General features: G+C 38.6%; 2 protein-coding genes across 2 annotated transcripts in view; one reads left to right on the top strand and one right to left on the bottom strand.

Annotated features, from left to right (window-relative positions):
* Positions 1-6,886, bottom strand: part of pik3c2a (phosphatidylinositol-4-phosphate 3-kinase, catalytic subunit type 2 alpha) — a 41,566-nt gene extending 34,680 nt beyond the window's left edge. The window contains exons 1-2 of the mRNA XM_085359449.1: positions 6,829-6,886; positions 2,122-3,364 (exon numbers count right to left, since the gene is read on the bottom strand). Coding sequence (XP_085215575.1) covers positions 2,122-3,282 — 1,161 coding nt within the window. The 5' untranslated portion in view covers positions 3,283-3,364; positions 6,829-6,886. The remainder of the gene's footprint in view (positions 1-2,121; positions 3,365-6,828) is intronic.
* Positions 6,887-12,345: 5,459 nt separating this feature from the next.
* Positions 12,346-19,321, top strand: nucb2b (nucleobindin 2b). The gene is made up of 13 exons (XM_085357712.1): positions 12,346-12,458; positions 13,024-13,161; positions 13,443-13,550; positions 13,646-13,778; positions 14,235-14,338; positions 15,766-15,951; positions 16,208-16,298; positions 16,440-16,498; positions 16,597-16,689; positions 16,987-17,076; positions 17,389-17,559; positions 17,800-17,854; positions 18,158-19,321. Exons 2-13 carry the CDS (start codon positions 13,024-13,026, stop codon positions 18,268-18,270), a joined length of 1,341 nt encoding a protein of 446 aa, XP_085213838.1. The 5' UTR covers positions 12,346-12,458; the 3' UTR covers positions 18,271-19,321.
* Positions 19,322-19,352: the final 31 nt, after the last annotated feature.

Here is a 19,352-nt window from a genome sequence, read left to right as displayed (position 1 = left end):
TGTGGAGGAAATTTACACCCTAGTGTGCAGTCTCAGACATGGTTTAGCAATTCCTGCACAATGTGGTTTGAAGTCTAGTTTCACTACTAAGTTCTTGTTCATGTCTTACAGACTATAGCCTCACTGTTTTCTGTTTGTCTTCTAGCTACTTTCTTTATTGGTGGCTCAATAATAAAGAGGTTTATACATTCACCTGACATGTGAGAAGACACAAATACCTAAACCAAGAGTCACCTGCTGTGGTGTTATCTTGTGAATAAAGGAGGAGTAAAAAAAAAAGAAGCTAGCTAGCCACTTTGTGTCAAAATACATTTAAAGAAAAAGAAAAAAAGTAAATGAAAAAACAAAAAAAACTGGAAGATGGGAAATGTAAGCCAATTTGTTTTCATTACATGCTCAGAACACAGTAGCTAAGCAGTTCTCCCTAGTGAGTGTAAACGAGTGGAGCTGGCATAGCAAGCCAAGAGGGCAATCTGTTAGGTCATTCTGTTGCTGCTGTAGGGCACTGGGGATCTGTGAAGACTTGTTCCTGTTTATAACAGCACGGGCACCAACAAGCAAGCAAGCAGATTGAACAAGGAGAGATAGCAAGTACACACATCATCATCGCCTCACATACACAAAGAGAGCAGACAAGATTGAAGCAGATAAAAACAGAGTGTAGAGGGACATATCTGTAGTAGGCTAAGCTTTAAAGGCTCAAGTTACACGGCACAGTAGACTCACCACATGCTTGACCCTAGGCCTAATATACATGCAAGAGTAAGCAAGCAACCACCGTTTTATCCTCCTGAGCAAAAAGAGATCAACTGTGGAATGAACTGTATACAAGCTGCCTTTGATAAAAGGCAAGGTATGTCTGTATGTCCTAAGTACACACTTAAAAAAAACCATTTAACCATGCCAAATTATGTGTGAAATCCTTAAATAAAAAAAAAAAAAAAAAAAGGTGGGGGGGGGGGGGGGGGGGGGGGTATGATACTCTCTATATATCCTGGTGTGACAAAGGCACCCAAGACCCATTGTTTGGTACTGACACACTGAAACACAATGACCAGGAAGTGGGAGCTTTGTCTAAATAAATTTTTTTTTTTAAGAATCAAGATTTGCAGGTGGTTTTGACCACTGTGAGTAAAGCAATGCAATATCTGAGTAAAAGGATCGGTGTATTGTCTGCATTTACATTACTCGTTTTTACCAGCTGTAGACAGTAGTAACTAAACATACCATAGCACCTTTTTATATTCCAGTATGTCTGAAAAGCACTGCCGATTAAACATTTTCATTTCAAAGTAGGAGCGTTTCAGAGTAGAAAGAGGAACATATAATGACACATGTATATTTTTGCTAGTAGGCCTCAGTATGGCTATGCTACTCTGTACAGAAATACTTGTCTCGCAACCACAACTCAGAGCTAAAGCCAAACGATGACAGATGGTTGTTCAGTTTTAACAAAAAAAAAAAAAAAAAAAATTTGAGAAAACCCATGCCACTTGCCCACAGCACTGTCCCAAATGAATGATCTAAATAATCATTTTGAGAAATTAGATCACTCCCATCCAGCACGGCAAAATTATTCAGAAAATGGAGCTGTGAGGAAATTGTGAGGTGAAACGGTGGGCAGCTAACCACAATGAAATACTTAATTACAGGGAGCAGAAGTAAGGAGGATGTTTTGCTTGTGAATGAATAAGGAATATAGATGCAGTTGTAAGCAACATGTTCATGGGTGTTTTGGTTGAACGAGGTAATCTGCTATCATCTGCTCTAAAACAAAATATTTAAGCCCACTCACTCACCAATGTTTCAAGACCACTTGTTTTATACCCTCACTCATTCTAAAATGCACGTTTGCAATTATGCTGTGAGCACTCTAACAGTGGATGATAAATAAGGTCTGGATAAGGTAAATGGTTGGAAGTGACGAGTAGCAGTGCTTAGTATAACTGCTGATATTTAATTGATGGTGACCTGACTAAACAGGCAAACAACTAAACAACTAAACCATGTTGAGACATAAAATGATAAAAATTTCTCCTCCTTTATAAAATTGTGTAAACACTAAAAAGATGATTAGTGTGAATTAAAAATTCAAACTTTTCAATTTTACTGTGTTCCCACCTGATTGATTGTTTTGTGCTGTGACGAGGTCTCGGGGATGTTGAGTGAGTGACTCCTAGCGACGGGCGCTCCTGTTGATGCCCGCCTATGTTGTGACCGACCTGTGTGAGAAACTCTGCCTTCCAGTTTGGGGCTGCTGCTACTGTTACTACTGTTGCCTTTAGTCTCAAGCACTGCATCCCAGGGATCGCCCGCAGAAGCTCCTGACACAGTCTGTGAACTATCTACAGATTCCAGAGGTGCTTCCTCATTCTCAGACTTTCGCTTTGTAAGTGGGTCCAGATCCAGCCATTCAAAACGGCTGATGGAAGAAGATTCCATAACTGCCGGTTGTTGTGGTGGTGGGTTTGGTGCCAAAGAGGCTATACCTGCTTGAGAGGAATTAACATCAGTGCTGGCCAATCTACCATTCTTCAAGTATTCTGAGGTGCTAGCAATCTTGTCAAACAACTTAGCCATCTCTGGGTCTACAGTTGGCTGTGGGAAGACCATGGCAGCAGCAGGCTGGATGGGAGTGAAAGCCATGGTCGGCAAGGCCATGAAAGGTGTCATGGCTGGAGTGAATCCATTTTGAAATGTTCCTGGTTTGGGAAATGGAGCTGATGGGAACATTGGTGTGGGCTGAAGGGTGGGAGTGGACACACCAGAGATAGATGGATTGGACAGAGCAGGTGTCCACTGGCTGCTCTGGAAAGGAGATGAGCTACAAGCATGGCCTCCAGGATAGGAGGCACTGAGGTTAAACCCCAGAAGTGACGAGGGGTGGGACACTTTGGAGCTGTTAGCTCCAAAGTTTTCATCAAGTAGGAGCTTTTCGAGTTCCTCATTGGTCAGTTTTTCAACATCAATATCCCTGAACGTATCCTGTTCTGCCTGTTTCTTGGTCTCTGGGAAAACAATGAGGTCCTTGTCTGGTCTATTAGTATAAGTTGAAGGCTGAGGAACAGTAGTGGTAGATTTAGATGGTTTTGGCTTAGAGGAAGACGAGGATACTGCTCCAGAGGAAGATGAGGAGGCTGTAGCTGTAAGAGTGTGTTTCTTCTCCCTTTGCAATTTTGCTAAAGCCTCTTCTTCCATACGAAGGGCTTCCTCTTTACCCACAACCCCCTTTGGCTGGGGGACATCCAGCTTGAACCCATTACCACTTGATATCTGGGCCATTCTGTCAAGTGGAAGGTGCCATGAATATGATGGCTTTTAAGTCAGCGTGGCCCAAAGGGTTGAGGAACAAGGTTTTAAACACCTAAAAGAAAAAAGAGAGAGAAAAGCTATTTATGACAACAGGATGAGGTCAAACAGAATCAAAGCAAGGAAGAAGGAATTGAAATATTAACCTATAAAATTATTGAATAATTCTACCCATTAAGCTACAGATATCCAGGGGCCACAAGTAGTTGCATAGAATGGAGACTGTGTGCCCACCATGCTTTTTTTGTATTGATCAACTCCTAGTTTCACATACGCAGAGCCAATAATTACTTATGTGTGTTTTGAAGCTAGGGGCATCAATTAGGTCACATAACTAGCCTGGGCTACATCATAGGCCTGTCACACTGACAATGAACCTGATTCACTCACTCATAGCCAGAAATGATATTTTTATACACTTCTATGTGGTGTACATTACAAATATTTGTAAATGATCATAATCAAAAATCTAAACAATATTTGCATTTTACTTTTTTCCCCCAAATCCAAACTATTTATGGCTAACCTTCCACAACAGGAAACGACCAAGAGTATCCCACGTCTATAATATGTGAAAAACATTGCTGCAAAGAGTGCTTTGTGATTCCAAAATGACACAGCGCCTACTCAAAGCAACCATTCATCGAACGATCACAGCCCTGGGGTTGAGTGAGTTCCTTCTCTCCCCAGGCGTCACCAACCTCTCCTGAGCTTCCCCTCCCATTGTGGTGGAGAAGGCTGGCTGTGCTGGAGCTCAGTCTAGCCTAACACTATTGTGCAGCTGAGGAATTTGGCATGCTAAACAGCCCAATGGCTCTCTCTCTATCTTTCTCTCTCTCGCTTCCTCTGGCTCTGTCTGAATCTGTTAGCATTATGTTAGCACCATGGCCCAAGACTGTCTTATTCAGCTGTGCAAACCCCAGCACGCAGTGACAATGTGGCTGCAGTCACTGAGCAAATGACTTAGATAGGTTGGTGCCAACTTTACCAAGAAAACAGCTCGGAGACATTAAATGCATGAAAAGTGTCACAATCCTTTGGTCCATGCTGCCATTGATGTCATAACTCCCTGCAGACATGCCAGACGATTTAGATATAACTGATTTTGCACTGAATGTAGAATGCAGCTTAGTGTTTGTTTATGTAGTCATAAATCAAAAAGGTCTGAGCATGTTAACTGCTAGCACACTGGGCGCTGATCACTAAATAGTAGCTACTTCCTGATTCTGAATGTAAACACTAGCTTAATCTGAGAAAGCATGTTCAAAAATACTATTCTGGTTTACTTAACTGTTTTGCACTGCAGACTGAGCCGATGAACCAACATAGGGAAAAGACTAAGGAAAATAAAGAATAGATTAACCTAATTTCTTTTTACTAGAATGATCCAACACTACACTGATGCTACACTATAAGAATTATAACAACGACTGCATTCAGGAGATGCTGAATTAAGATAGGAATGTGCGTTATCATTAAACATACAAGGGGAAAAAAGATTCTAGAGAAGAAGCCAAGAAAGAAAAAAAACAACTAGAGCCAAGTCAAGCACTGCAAATTGTGCCATCTCTCTGTGGCAACTGATGGCAGATACCAGGATGTGCTTAACCTTAATTCAACATCTGAGCATTACTTCACTACTGCTAAATTATTCAGAAGAGAATCAGTCTGCTGAGTCACATCCAGTAAAAATTATTGCTTAAGTGAAAAGGTTTATGGACAAAAAAAAATCCACAGTTCTTCTTCTGGAAATGGTGATTTCAGAAAGCCTCAATCATGATTTTAAATGTCCTCCTTAATTTTAATTTACCTTTTAAGAAGCTTTACCTGTCACTATTATGTGCATTTATATTGTTTATTAGCTTGTTTTCATGGAATTAGATTTACATACTGAGATATACACATTTATCAGTTTTTAAAAAAGTTTTATTGTTTTGAGCAACATTTGGCTGCACAACATAGCACGATGAGGTTGAACTCACACTTTGACTTCAGCCCTAATGAGTGACAGGCAGTCTACACATCCAATAACTAAGAAAAAGTGCAGAAGTAAGCAACACATTGTGGAGCTGTTCAAAGTTCAAGTTGTTTTTGAATAGTAAAATAAGTAACAAGTTTTTATTTTCTGTTTTCGGTACTAGTCACTTTGTTGCCAAGGCAGGAATCCAAGCCTGTAAACTAAAACAAAAGCTGACAGGATTATGCTGTATAACCCGGTGTTAAACTTCTAACTAGTTCTATTCTATGCCATCTCTATGCTTTGGGTGCAAATAATGTACTTTGCACATCATACCATGTATTTTAAAGCTTAAGTTACTTACTATTTTGCAGACTTAAAAATATAAAAAGCCAACCATTTTGATCTCATTATATAATATTATAAGAAGTATATACATTAATATATACTTTTTAATATAATTATTGATTTAATATTGGGTACTTTGAGTATATTTTCATAGTTAAAACTTTCTATTAGGATTTATACATTGTATAGTAAACGATTTATTTTATAGCACCTATTTAAAAATTCTGGAAGCGCCCCTGCTCCACAAGCAGTTCATATTCAGTTTGAATTGATGATATGTTCAAAGAAGGTACGACCCTCAATTGATAATCGTCTTATAAGACCAGAGTGCTGAGTAGTTTTTCTGATACTATTAAGATCGTGTTGTCGTAATCCCCCGGCTCATCTTTTTGGGAATAACTTCAAGGAAGACACAGTTTGGTCCCATCCCCTGTGTTTGTAGCTCAGATCTGTTGTTAGAAGCTTAGCTCTGTGGCCAGCCAAGAAATGTAGTATTACGTAACACTTAGAAAAAGATTGTAAATACGACGCGTTTGATAAAGCATGATCTGTACGTTAACAGAACAATATCGAGCAATTTCTGGCGTTAACAAACACACATATATTATTTACAGATTATTTTGACAGCTAGCTAACACGTCTGCTGATGCTCACCTGACACCAACATGATGTGTACTGTCAATAAATCACGAACATTTAGTATTTTCCCATTGTACACATCTTAAAATAAAAGCCAGCTTGTGATAAACAAACGAGAACAGTGACTTTTAACCAATAATAACAAACTTCTCTTGCAAACATCCGGTTAGCTCGGTTTAACTCCACTCCTTGATACTTTTAATGGCTGTTTTATTAGTTGTTTTTTTTAACTATAACTTTTGCCTGTGCTGGATGCTAAGTTAGCCGCTAAACCTGCTAAATGCGCGAACACAACAACCAAAAAGAACGGAACTGAGAGTAAACATAAAACACATTTGAATTTAACCATACAAGGACAACTTACAGGACTGTTCCGTGAGAGACAATGATTTAATATTTTAAAAGTAACCGGGCAACTGCTCTGGTCCTGCCAAGTACCCACAGTAACGAAGAAATGCTGATTTCCTCAAACGGGAAACGGTCGAACGCGACTCAGACACAACCGATGACTGCAGGCAACCACAAGATCAAACTTTTACAGGCAGACATGGGCTGTAAAAAGCTTTATTCCTCACCTTTTAGCGGTGCGGCGTTTGGAGCCATTTTTCCTGCAGCTGCATTTTTCCATCCACTTGCACAGAGGGAACGTCAGTTCCTGTTGAGGTCGTTGGTGGACTTTTGGTTGGACACAGTTGGGTAGCTTTTCTGCCTGGCTGGGTCTCGTTTTCATTTTGTGACAACAGCTCCACTGTGTGGACTAAAGTGGTCGGTGTCGAAAAGTTTTCATATTTCTATTATTTATAGAAATTCTATCATTTCTGAGGGGTGCTTTGGGGGTCTTTTAAATGAACTGGAACGTGTGAGACCAAGAACAAGGCAGGGAGGGCACAGTAAATAAGAATAATTGACCAGAAACAAAAAGAGTTTAGAAAAGTAATAAAGAAAACATTGTGTACAATTTTCCAGATGTCAAAACTATCTTGTGGTAATAGTGACCTTTAGGAAATAATAACAGTTGTCTTGCAAACTAACTCAGTACTGGCCAGTAACTGTTTATAAAGGTTTTTCACATTTGCACAGTTATGCTCCAGACCATAATAAAAACATAGTACTTGAAATCTGGTTCTGATTAAGAATGACATTTATTTTGCATTAAAAAGCTGTTTTTCAAAGTTAAACAAGTATTCAGATACTTTAATTAAGTAAAGTTTTGGAATTTGTAAAGTTCCTAAGTAAAAAATACATTATGCAGAATCATATACATTATGTTATTGGATCATAACTATTATATATATAACTTTTCTACCCATATGGAAAAGAAATAGTAAAAACATATATGATTTACTCATGAAAGTGGCCACTTTCATGAGTAAATCATATATAAATCATATAAGGCTTACATGATTTACTCATGAAAGTGGCCACTTTCTCATTACTTTCATATTTTTTTTTTAGTAGGTATACAAAACATACAAGTTTCATTATATAATTTTTCAAGGGATCTTATATGTGTTTTCACTCTTGTATGCTTTTCATACAAGTTTCATACAAGACAGATAAAAACTTTATAAGATTTATATATATCTTTTCCATATGGGTACTCTGCTTGAGCCTTCAAAGTGCTTTATAAAACCTGCCTTAATCATACAAGCACCTATTTTCTACACCAAAGTGCTTACTACCCAAGATTCATACTTTAATGAAGACATCTGCTGGGAGCAACTTGGCGTTCAGTATCCTGCCCAAAGATACTTAGGTATGCTGACTGGAGCAGCCAGCCTTCCGATAACTACATGACCTACTGTACCTCCTGGCCCCAATACTTTAGCAATGCACTTTAAGAAAGTTATATTCTGTGGTGCATGAACACTTGAGATTTTTTTTAGTTCAGTTCATAACAGCTGTTTTAAGATTAAGGTCTTATTGTATAAGAGAGACAACAATCAGATAATCTATGAGCAAGTGCTTGGCAAAGGTGGAGAGAAAGAACTACCATTTGACAGGAAAAGAGTGCCACGAGAACCAGACTAGTAGCTCCTTAGGAAATGAGGGAAATGAAGAGCCAAAAGAGGAGCATAGCAGGAACACAAACAACAAACAGAGCAAAACACAAGCTTTGAAAAAGTTTGTTGTTGCTGATTTCTGTTAATTCACATCCTGGCCTGTTGGCCTATTGTTACCCAACAAATTGTTTTTAAAGACATTTTTAATACCTTTTTATGTGTAATTCAATGCAATTCTTATTTAATACAGTAAAAGTCAAGTAAATAAAGCACACATTTAATGAATTCATGTTGTGTTCTTATTGTTTCAATGCATGGGATGGCTGAAGCTCAGGAGATAAAGCAGGTTCTCCACTATTCAGAAGGTTGGGGGTTTGATTCCTGGTTGCTCCAGTCTGCATCTATCAGAGTATAAATGTATGCGAATGTTAGATAGAAAGCACTTAAGCATAGAAAAAAGAGAATGTTAATGTGGAGTATATATGAATGTGTATATACTCCCTGACTAATGTTTGTTTAATACCCCTTAGCGAGTTTCACTTTTATGAGGTGCTTTTGGTAGCTATCAACAAGCTTCTGGCATAATTCTGGCTGGATATCTGAGCACTCTTCTTGGCAGATAATAGTGGCATTCCCCATCTAGCACTGAGAAATGAACTTCAGTGATTTATCATCATAACACATTCGTTTTACTAACCACCTTGGCCAGTGTGTTTTATGTAGAGAAGATCAACAGTTTAAACATTTTATTGCTTCTTTTCCTAAAGGAGTGGTTTGAATAAATGTTTATTTGGTAACTTTTGGTACATTTGCCTTTCTGTAAAAGTAACCATAGGCCACTGACATAAGTACACGTTATTCAGATATGTCACCATCACTTTGCAAAGGTCTGGAAGAAAACCCAACTATCACCCATAAATGAATAGAAATTAGTAAGGATTTTCAGGTTTCAACCCTGGAACCACCAAGTGTTAAGCCTGCCATGAACTGGAAACTGCTGGAAGACCAGCATCACTGTCCAAACAGCATCACTGATCCATCTTCAATATCCATGAAGATGGATTACCCTCCTAATCGGATGCTGACCAAAAAAGAAGCCCCTGTTCCAAAATCAACACCTACTTTTAAAATGAAAATTTTAGCTGGCCACATGAACACCCCAAATGCTTTCTCAAGAAAAGTTTTATGTTCAAATAAGACAAAGCATGAGCTATTTGGCTATGATGACAAGAAATATGTTTAGAGGAGCACAAGTGAAGATTCTAGCCTAAAAGACTGTACCAGTTGTCAGGCATGGTGGGGGAAGCATCATGCTACGGGTCTTAATTGGTTGTAGTGGTACTGGTACATTGCACAAAGTGGTGGAATAATGAAAGAGGAGAACTACCTCCAAATTCTTCATCTTCACCTCAGATCAACAGCTAGATAGTTGGACATGTAAACATTGATATAGTAGGCTAACATTAACCATTTGAAATAGTCTTCCCAAAGCCTAAAATTCAACCTGTTGAAAAATTGAGGACATGGATCCATGCCAGGAAACCAACCAATTTAAATGAACTGCCAATTTTGCCAGAAGGTTGTTGATGGGTACCAAAAGTGCCTGGTCGAGCTGTAGCTAGCTAACAGCCAAATATTAGTGAGGGTGTATGTATACTTTTCACCCTGCGAGAATTAAAGAAAATGCTAAATAAATTCAGACTTGATTAATGCATAAAATGCATTTAATTTTTACAAGATACATTTGAATATTAAATGGAGAATCGTGTTTTGGTTTACTTTACTGTTCCAGTAAGTCATTTCTTACTGTGAACTACAATTCACTCTTTACTCAAATTATTATTATCTACTCTTACTACTTTTTATTAGTAAAAGTAGCAGTAGTAGTAGAAGTACTTCAGCTGCTCCTCTTAAGGATCATCATTCAACAGATCATTTACTTTCAACTCACCTTGTCCATAGCATCCTCCTCTGTAACACTGACCCACTGCATGTCCTCCTTCACTACATCCGTGAACCTTCTGTGTGGTCTTTCCACTTCTCCTTGCTTGGCAGATCCATATTCAGTATCCCTTCCCACTATGTCCACTAACCCTCCTCTGCACCTGTCCAAACCATGACTGATTGATTTTGTCTTCAAACTGCTCAAGCTAATCTGTGCCTCTGATGTACTCATTTCTAATCTTGGCCTTTCTTAACATTTTCTGCTCTTCTACTTTCAGCTTGTCTTCCTTTCTTTTTGCTAGTGGCACCATCTCCAAATCATACATCATAGCAGGTGCCACTACCATCTTATTAACTTTCAGTTTCCCTCTTGTATTTCCCTCTTTAGACTATTATTTAGACTTGTCCACCTTCACTACCTCTTTTGTTGCAGCTTCACTTTTCCATCTGTCTCTCTTTAATTTACACAGGTATATCTAGCTTTTACTGACTTTCATGTCTCATCTCTCCAGTACATACATTCATGTCTCCAGACTCTCTTTCACTTGCTCCTTACTATCACTAGAGATCACAATGTCGTCTGCACACATGATCGTCTGTGGTAACTCTTGCCTGACCTCATCTGACAGCCTGTCCATTACAATCACAAACAAGAAGTAGTTCTGAGCAGATGCAACCCCACCCCCACCTTGAACCCATCTGTCACTCCTACCTCACACCTCACCTCTGTGCTGCTGTCCTCATGTATGCCCTGCACCACCCTCACCACTTCTTTGCTACTGCTGACTTCCTCATGCAGTACCACAGTTCCTCTCCTGGCACCTATGCTTCCCCTGCATCCACAAAGAAACAGTAAAACTCCTTCTGACCTTCCCTAGACTTCTTTATCAACACTCTCAGAGCAAACAACTGTGGTCTCTTTCTTGGTTTGAAGCCGGCTGCTCTTTGATCATCACCTTTCTTCTCAACCTAGCTTCAACAACTGTTCCCCATAGCTTCATGGCTCCGCAGCTCTACCACTCTGTAGTTACTACAGCTCTGCGCATCACCCTTGTTCTTGAAAACTGTTACCAGTATACTTATTCTCCATTCCTCAAGCATCCTCTCCGACTCTAAGATTATTTTAAACTGCTCTCTCTCCCCAAAGCCTTGACCCTTCACAGGTATGTCATTTGGAGCAACTGGCTTTCCACTCTTCATCCTCTGCATAGCTCCCCTCATTTCCTCCTTACTAATCCTCTGCACTTCCTCTCATTTTCTTCATTCATCACCTTCTCATAGTAATCCTTCCATCTTCTCAGCACACTCTCTTCACTCATTAGTACATTTCCATCTCTATCTTTAATCACTATAACCTCTCTCTCTCAGTCTGTGCTTTTCTCCTTCCTTATTGTTCAGCCTCACATACAAATCACAATAAGAGTTTTCCTTCGCTTTTGCCCCCTCTCTTTTTGCTGAACACCTTAATTATAAGTACCCATTTCGACTTTCTTAAACTCACTCTCTCATTTTTCTCGCCAGCTTTTTGCTGAAATAAATAAATAAATAAATAAATAAATAAATAAATAAATAAATAATAGTTGACTTAATATAATATTTAAATGCAGGGCGTTTAAGAGTTTTTCTACGCAGTCTCATTGCTTTTTTGGCCATCATTTTAATAACAATAATAATTCTTAAGGCTTAAGGCTTCCTGCTATGTTTTCGAACGAGTGTATTTTCAGCTCTATGTTGGTCTGCAGCATGTCCAAGTGTAATCTATATTTAATTAGAATATCTAAATGAAATATAAGATGAAATAAAACATTTATGTTGTGTATCCCTACGCGTATCCCTAGTATTAAATGTCATTGTTAAACAGTTTTATAATATGAGTAGTGTTGCACACTAACTCCGCCCTCGTCTGGGGTTGACCGAACGCCACGTACAGTTTGGCTCAACGCACCTTAAGCCAACGGGGGGCGGTTGTTGATACACTATGAGTGACAGGTGTATTGACCAATCGCCTCTCAACGCGACTGTTTTGTGAAAGAAAGTATACTTTCTTAGGCCAATAAGAGAAGCCAGAGGCGGTGCGTTGCCATGGTGAACACAACCTTTTTATGTAGGTTGTAGCCAAGGGAGGCTTGTATTGGTGGTTAACAGATGACCGTTGTAAACAAGCTCCGGTGAAGCTCAGGCACTTTGAGGAACACTAAACCGTGAAAGCCAGGTGAAGAATAAAAAAAGAGGAGAGCAAAATAAGCTCCACGTTACAAGTAAGTATTATTTCACGCGAGGTGACGTTTACTAACGCCGTTCTCTCTGTCTGCTGAGGCTTAGTTTAGAGCATTTTCTACATCCATGTAGATAATGAATTAGCTGGCATCCTCACTCCATGATCCCTACTGAACAACCTGTTCCTTAAACTACACACTCAGTCCGATTTTGATTCACTGTGACTAACAGGTTCACAGCGTTCAACTTAGAAATCTCTAAGAAAATATTCTAAAGTAAGCCACCAAACACGTGTGCTGCACGGGCCCTTTCTTATGGGAATTGCTTTTCAGATTAAGAGTTATTTGCATAACCTTATCAGTGTTCTGTCTCTATTTGAAGTGTTGACTTGCACCACTTTTTAAAAATATATATATATATATATATATATATATATATATATATATATATATATATATATATATATATATATATTTAATAAAGATACGGCAAGTGCTCATTTTGTTCTGACTGCAGAGCTTTCTAAAAGATGTACGATCTTCACCTAACCTGAAACTAACTCCTATCTTTTTTCTTATCTATTTTATGTATGCTTTGCCTGACCAGATGGTGAGGAGTAAAGCCTTGGCCCGCTGTGGCCTTGTTCTGCTCAGTTTGTGGCTGTGTATCCAGTCAGTGCCTATCAGTGTGGACAAGACCAAAGAAAAGGCTAAAGAGGAGGAACTGGGTCCACCCGAGAGTGCTGTGAGTCACACGGGCAGTGTGAAATAAAGGGATATCCTATTAAAATGGAGTCTTACAGCTAAGTAGATAAAGCTCAGGGTGATCCAGACATGAAGTCCGCTGTTTCAGACACCTTTCAGAAATGCTTACTGACTAAAGATTGATTGAAAAACAAACAAAAGCAGTGTCTGTTAAATTAGGTGTAACTGTTCATTAGAAGAATTAATTGACTGGGAAAAAATACCCATAATCGGACTGAATAATGTTATGCATTGACAAGCTAAATGTGGTCTATTTCTCAGGACACTGGGTTGCACTACGACCGCTACCTCAGGGAGGTCATTGAGTATCTTGAGAAGGACCCCCACTTTAGAGAAAAGCTCAAAAATGCCAATATGGATGACATCAAGGTGCACACTTGCAAAAACAGCCCAATATTTTGTAAGCTGGTTGTCGACGTGGACATTTTTTATTGAACTATGGTATGTTGACTGTCTGCTTGCAGCAAGGCAAACTTTCCAAAGAGCTGAACTTTGTTCAGCACAATTTTCGGACCAAGCTGGATGAGCTAAAGAGGGAGGAGATGAACAGGCTGCGAATGCTCATAAAAGCTAAACACGACATCAAGGAAGGAAATGGTAAGTATCTTAAAGAAAGGGGGAAAAAATGATGTGTCACTGAGAAACTTGAACTTGAAACTTCATAAGTTTGCACAACAACTTCCGCAGTTTAAGTCAGTCCATTAGTTATGTTATTGAATGCAGAACTTAACTCTTGAAAGAAAATTATTATTCAAATTTAAATTTTGATCATTAATAGAGGAAGCTGTATAAATGTTCATACAGAATAGATTAACACAAGTGTAGGTAGAGAAAAGAAGCAAAGATAGAAGTCATAGGTCAATTTATTAAAAAACAAAAATGCATTGATATTCATGTAATCCTTTAACGCTTTCTAGAATAAATGTATTAAGTTTTGGTACAAAATGTGTTTGTAAAACCCAGCGGAAAAGAATAACCATGACACAACTCCAAAAAACCAAGTGTCTTTGTTTTACAGTTGAATAAATCTAATCATTATTCCTTTTCTTGCAGGCCAAACAGTGGACCACCAGGCCCTGCTGAAACAGTTTGAGCACCTGAACCACAAGAATCCACACACTTTCGAGGTGGATGACCTGGACCGTCTCATCAAATCGGTACACATACACCTAGTCATTAGCGCAGCTACTTGAAGGTTAATACTGACCCTGTTTCTCTGCACTGGTATGGCACAGTCACATTTATAATGACAGTTGCTCATGCAGAAATATTGCCATACTTAGCATAGCGTATCGGGAATTTCAGTGAGGGATGTTTAACTAGTCTGGCTTTTTTTTAAATTTTAGATGTAATAAGTTGGAGGCATTCACAGCTTTGTTCCCTTTGTTGGAGAGTGCTGACTCATTAGAGGTAAATGTGTAAGTTTTGCGAGACCAACATGTTTCCTGTGTGTGAAATGAGTATAAAAGAATAGTAATGGGGAGGCCGGCTTAATGAGTTTGCATGCCTCTGTAGTTTTACAACAAAGCTTCCAGTCATGCAGATGTAAATCCTAAAAATATTTTATATAAGTTTTACTTTTCTGTAGCATTTAGCTTTGCTCTATAATCATTGACCTACTATTTTGCCTTGGCACTGCTTGAGAAATGCAAAGAATGGTGATAAATGAGCATTTGCTTTGTTTTGTATTACCATAGCATTTTCATGTACTTTATGCTGAGCAAGTCCTTGCAGGGTTCTAGAATAAAGAGCCACCCAGAGGTTCTAATAAAATCAGGCCAAAATAATAATTTTAAACTCACAGATCCAGATTTTGAACTATGACAACAGTGTATTTATAGTACTCAGCAAAAGGTACAGTCACTATCAGAAATCCATCCATCCCTACATCCATATATCCATACATCCCTTTTCTTCCACTTATTCATGGTTTTGAGGGGCTGAAGCATACCACAGTTGTCATAAGGAGAGTGATAGGGTCCACCTTGAACAGGTTGCCAGTCTGTTGGCTAACACATAGTAAACAAAGAGGTACTGGTAGAACTTCAAACAGAAACGCCCCCATGCTGTGAGGTGGCAGTGCTAAGCATTGCACCACTGTGGGGCATTGTCTGTTATTAAGCCCTACCAATACAAAGAGCTTTTAGATTCTAGATACACACACCAGAATACTTTTGCAATCAAACCATTTGTCCAAATATGTTTTTTTATAAATCAACTTATTGTTACTGCAGCTCTCAGGTTTAGGAAGTCAGAGGTACTGTTTATTCATACCCAGTTAGCACTCACTAGTATCCACTAGTAAGCATGCTAGCACTAAATAGATGAATAAATTTCACCGCATGAGCTAAACACAAAAAGCATGCTATATCTGCCTGGGTTGTCTCTGCATTCAATGCTGAGTGATGCTAAGACTGTGACATGGCTAGTAATTATTCAGCTCAACAGTTTGCTTCATCCTCTATGGAACAACTCTGATCAGGCATCTGGATGTTGAATAGAGTCCATCTGTTTCAACGAGGTGCATAAATCTGCAGAATTAAGAGGTGAATTCCACTTCCCAACTTTTTGTTTTTACGTCTAGGCGACTAATGACCTGGAGAACTTTGACAAGGACCGCCATGATGAGTTCAAGCAATACGAGATGATGAAAGAGCATGAGCGACGGCAACGCCTGAAGAACTTGAATGAGGAGGATCGCAAGAAGGAAGAGGAACACTACGAGGAAATGAAGAAGAAACACGCCAGCCACCCTAAAGTCAACCACCCTGTAAGACGCCAGCTATAAAGCAGTTCATTACGAATGCTAAGATTATAGCCAATGCGGGGGAACAAATGACATTGAAGCTGAATGATATTATTTGGAAAACATGAATGATTTTTTTTTTTTTATGATAAAATTAACTCATTTAGTTGGGCCAATTTTATTTAGATTTATATGCAAGCCATAGAATAAAGATGCTAAATAGTGCTAAATACAAAACAAGAAAAAGGAGAAACCTTGATGTGTACCTCTGTGTGTGCAGGGCAGTGAGGACCAGCTAAAAGAGGTGTGGCAGGAGGCAGATGGTTTAGATCCAGAAGATTTTGATCCAAAAACTTTCTTCAAAATGCACGGTAACCATAGACCATACACTGAAGGTCGTTTAAGAGCAAAGAATGAATATAGCATTCAAATGTTGTCTTATTTGCTAGTGTGCCAAAACTATGGATGGTTAAAATCAGACACAGATTTCCGTTGTTTGTTTTGTGTTGCAGACAGCAACGGAGATGGCTTCTTTGATGAGAGTGAGCTTGAAGCTCTCTTTACTAAAGAGGTATATGTTTTATGTCTAACTCTGGTTCTGCATAGTCTGCGATAATGTAATCTGCAAATGAACAAGTCTCTGAGGTAAAATTTGTGCATTTCATTAAGCTGGAGAAGGTTTACAACCCAGAAAATGAAGAGGATGACATGGTTGAGATGGAGGAAGAGAGACTGCGAATGAGAGAGCATGTTATGAACGAGGTGAGCCACCACAAATCTATAAAATGTACAGATCATTGTCATGTTCATTAGCATTTCTAAAGTATTGATTAGTATGTTATGAAGGTATTCTCTGTTGTCAGAATACAATCATAATGTATATTTCATAACAAACGTGTGGCATTGCTGCCTGAAATCTAATGAATGAATTTAAACATCTGTGTGTGGAGTAGCTATTTTAGCAAGGAGCTAAAGGTCAGGGCCTTTGGGACGTATCTGGTGAGTGATTTATCTCGATGACAGTTGTTGCTCAAAATTGCTTCATGTATTGACATTCAGGTGGACACCAATAAAGACAGGCTTGTATCACTGAGCGAATTCATGGCAGCCACAAAGAAGGAAGAGTTCTATGAAAAAGACGAATGGGAGGTAAGAGCTAGTAAGGTTTGGCTTCCCTCCTGGCATTTTTGTGTATAGAGTAGTATTAAAAATTAATGTGAACCCAATGTTATGTTAGTGTATTAAAATTCAATTCAATTATTCATCAATATGAGCTATGAAACTATGAGCTTAGGCTCGCGTAAGTGCAACACAATAAACAGCTGTTTTCAGAAATTGTCTACAAAGGGTGAGATTCCAAATCATTAAACTCCCCAAGAGATTTAACAGCTGACATTATATCATGAAATCAGAAATGTATATGATTTCTTATCACATCATTTATTTATGTGCCCTCTGCAGACTTTAGATCAGAACCCATTGTACACCGAAGAGGAGCTGAGAGAGTTTGAACAACAACTGGCCAATGAGGAGAATGACATCAACAAGAAGTCGGCTGAGCTGCAGAAAGAGAGAGAGGAACTTGAAAGAAAACAGGAAGAACTTGATGCTCAGAAGCTGGGGCTGAAACAGGTGAATTATCTGTCAACTATCCATAGCAGATGAAATACAATCTGAAAATAGGATTTTTCTATACAGTTGCTTGACCCTTTCTACAGATGTAAGAATCTGGCTTACAGTGTGAAACATGCTGAATTGCACTTAAATCTTGTTTTAGAGACTTGTAGACTTGAAACATGCAGGCAATAGCAAACAAAGTCTTAAACCATTTTTATGCTCTTAACATTTTTTTGTCCTTCTCTCGCTGCTCAGGCAATGGAAGAAATGGAAAGGGTTAAATCCCAAAGCTTAAATGCTGATGTAAAACGTGAGTATGAAATTTATGATAAATGATGCTGGAAACAACAAATCACATGATGTTAAAGGTCTCTTAATTGCACTCTACTTCCATTTTAACATTTTTTAAAATCAAGTGAAAATTAACCACCCAGTCGAAAACCTGCATCCAGATCCACAGAACAGCCAAAATAAGTTATTTACTTGTGCATCCCCAATCAAAATACACTTAAAAAGATGCAGTGAGGGAAAAGCATTGTTATCCTTTTTAATAAGACGAGATTAAAAGCTTTTTATCATATCCTAATAATGCACATATGAATCTTTGTTACAGAGCCTGCAGCTCCTCTAACTGCAGGTGAACATGCACCAGTTGTACCAGGAAACAGTCAGCCACCTCCGCCTGGTCACCAGCAGCAAGATGTACCCGTGCCTGGACATTCTTAGCAGGCCTCACCACCCTGTGTGCGATGTGAGTGAGCATGCAAGTGTGCTTGTGTTTTCATGATTTCAATTTTGGGTTATTGTTTAGAATTTTCAAAACACACAGCAACACATAGGGGGGGGGGGGGGGGGGGAAGATCTCTTAGTGCCAATGATGCCCTTCCTTCTGCTGGTTAAATCAACTGAATGAGCCAGCCTGGAAATGTGGAGCTGCTCCAGTTTTCTATGTGGACAATCAACCCTTTTGTTTTTGTTTTTTTAATCTTGTATCACAAAAGGACTCTGTTCTCTATTGGAAGTTCTTTGGGGTGAAATGGGGAGGGCAGCTGGCCTGATAACTGAATGTTTAGTTTTGTTCACACTGTAGTTTCACTGCCACTTTTTCCTTAAGGAAATCCTTTCAGAATATTATTTATTTTTATGGTAAATTGTGAATTATTTTGGAAAAAATAAATGCCAGAAAAGTAAGATTAGAGCCAAAATGAAGTTTTATAGAAAAAGTGTTTCCTTCAATGTCTTTTCAAGCTGTTGTGACCTCTGGATCAGATTAGTGCAGAATAAGAGATGAAGTTAAATATATACAATATGTATTTAAATGTTATAATTTTTAATAATTGTGTTTGTGATTGTGACAATTGTATGGATTATGAAGTGGTTGCCTGGATGTCAGTGCTTAGGAGTGTCTGTGAATTTGTGTTTATTTATTCTCGAACCACTGTAAATGAAATGAATGCAGTAGGTTGAAATTTGCCTTGTAAAAATCTGAATTAAACTCCAGAAGGAAGCACAAGGTAAAAAACAACAACTAATTTTTTTTTCACTACAGACTAATAGCAAAGAAAAGATGGACACAAAATACTTTGAAGAGTTGAAGTAAAATACACTGGTTACTTTATTTTCAAACAACAACCTCTCTCCAACCTGGTATATGTGCTGAACAGTTTATGTTTATGTGACTTGTTAAAAAAGTACTTAAATGTCCAACTAATGTCCTGTGAAAAAAAATCATGAAAATGATGTACAAGGTTTGAATGTCTAAAATTAAGGTGAATGAGCTTGCAGATACAATGTTTCTGTCTCTTATT

This window comes from Diplotaxodon limnothrissa, linkage group LG7 (assembly GCF_057381915.1).
Source record: "Diplotaxodon limnothrissa isolate DT_005_m linkage group LG7, D_limnothrissa_male_GT1.1, whole genome shotgun sequence".
NCBI classification, from domain to species: Eukaryota; Metazoa; Chordata; class Actinopteri; order Cichliformes; family Cichlidae; genus Diplotaxodon; species Diplotaxodon limnothrissa.
Note: the sequence above shows the minus strand (reverse complement) of the source record. Positions and strands in the feature narration are given on the sequence as shown.

Bases quoted from the DNA above. Each gene is read 5' to 3' on its own strand.
- nucb2b (XM_085357712.1), top strand. From the start codon at position 13,024: ATGGTGAGGAGTAAAGCCTTGGCCCGCTGTGGCCTTGTTCTGCTCAGT. The intron at 16,690-16,986 runs GTGAGCCACCAC...ATTGACATTCAG, and splicing joins GAGAGCATGTTATGAACGAG to GTGGACACCAATAAAGACAG. The intron at 17,855-18,157 runs GTGAGTATGAAA...TCTTTGTTACAG, and splicing joins CTTAAATGCTGATGTAAAAC to AGCCTGCAGCTCCTCTAACT.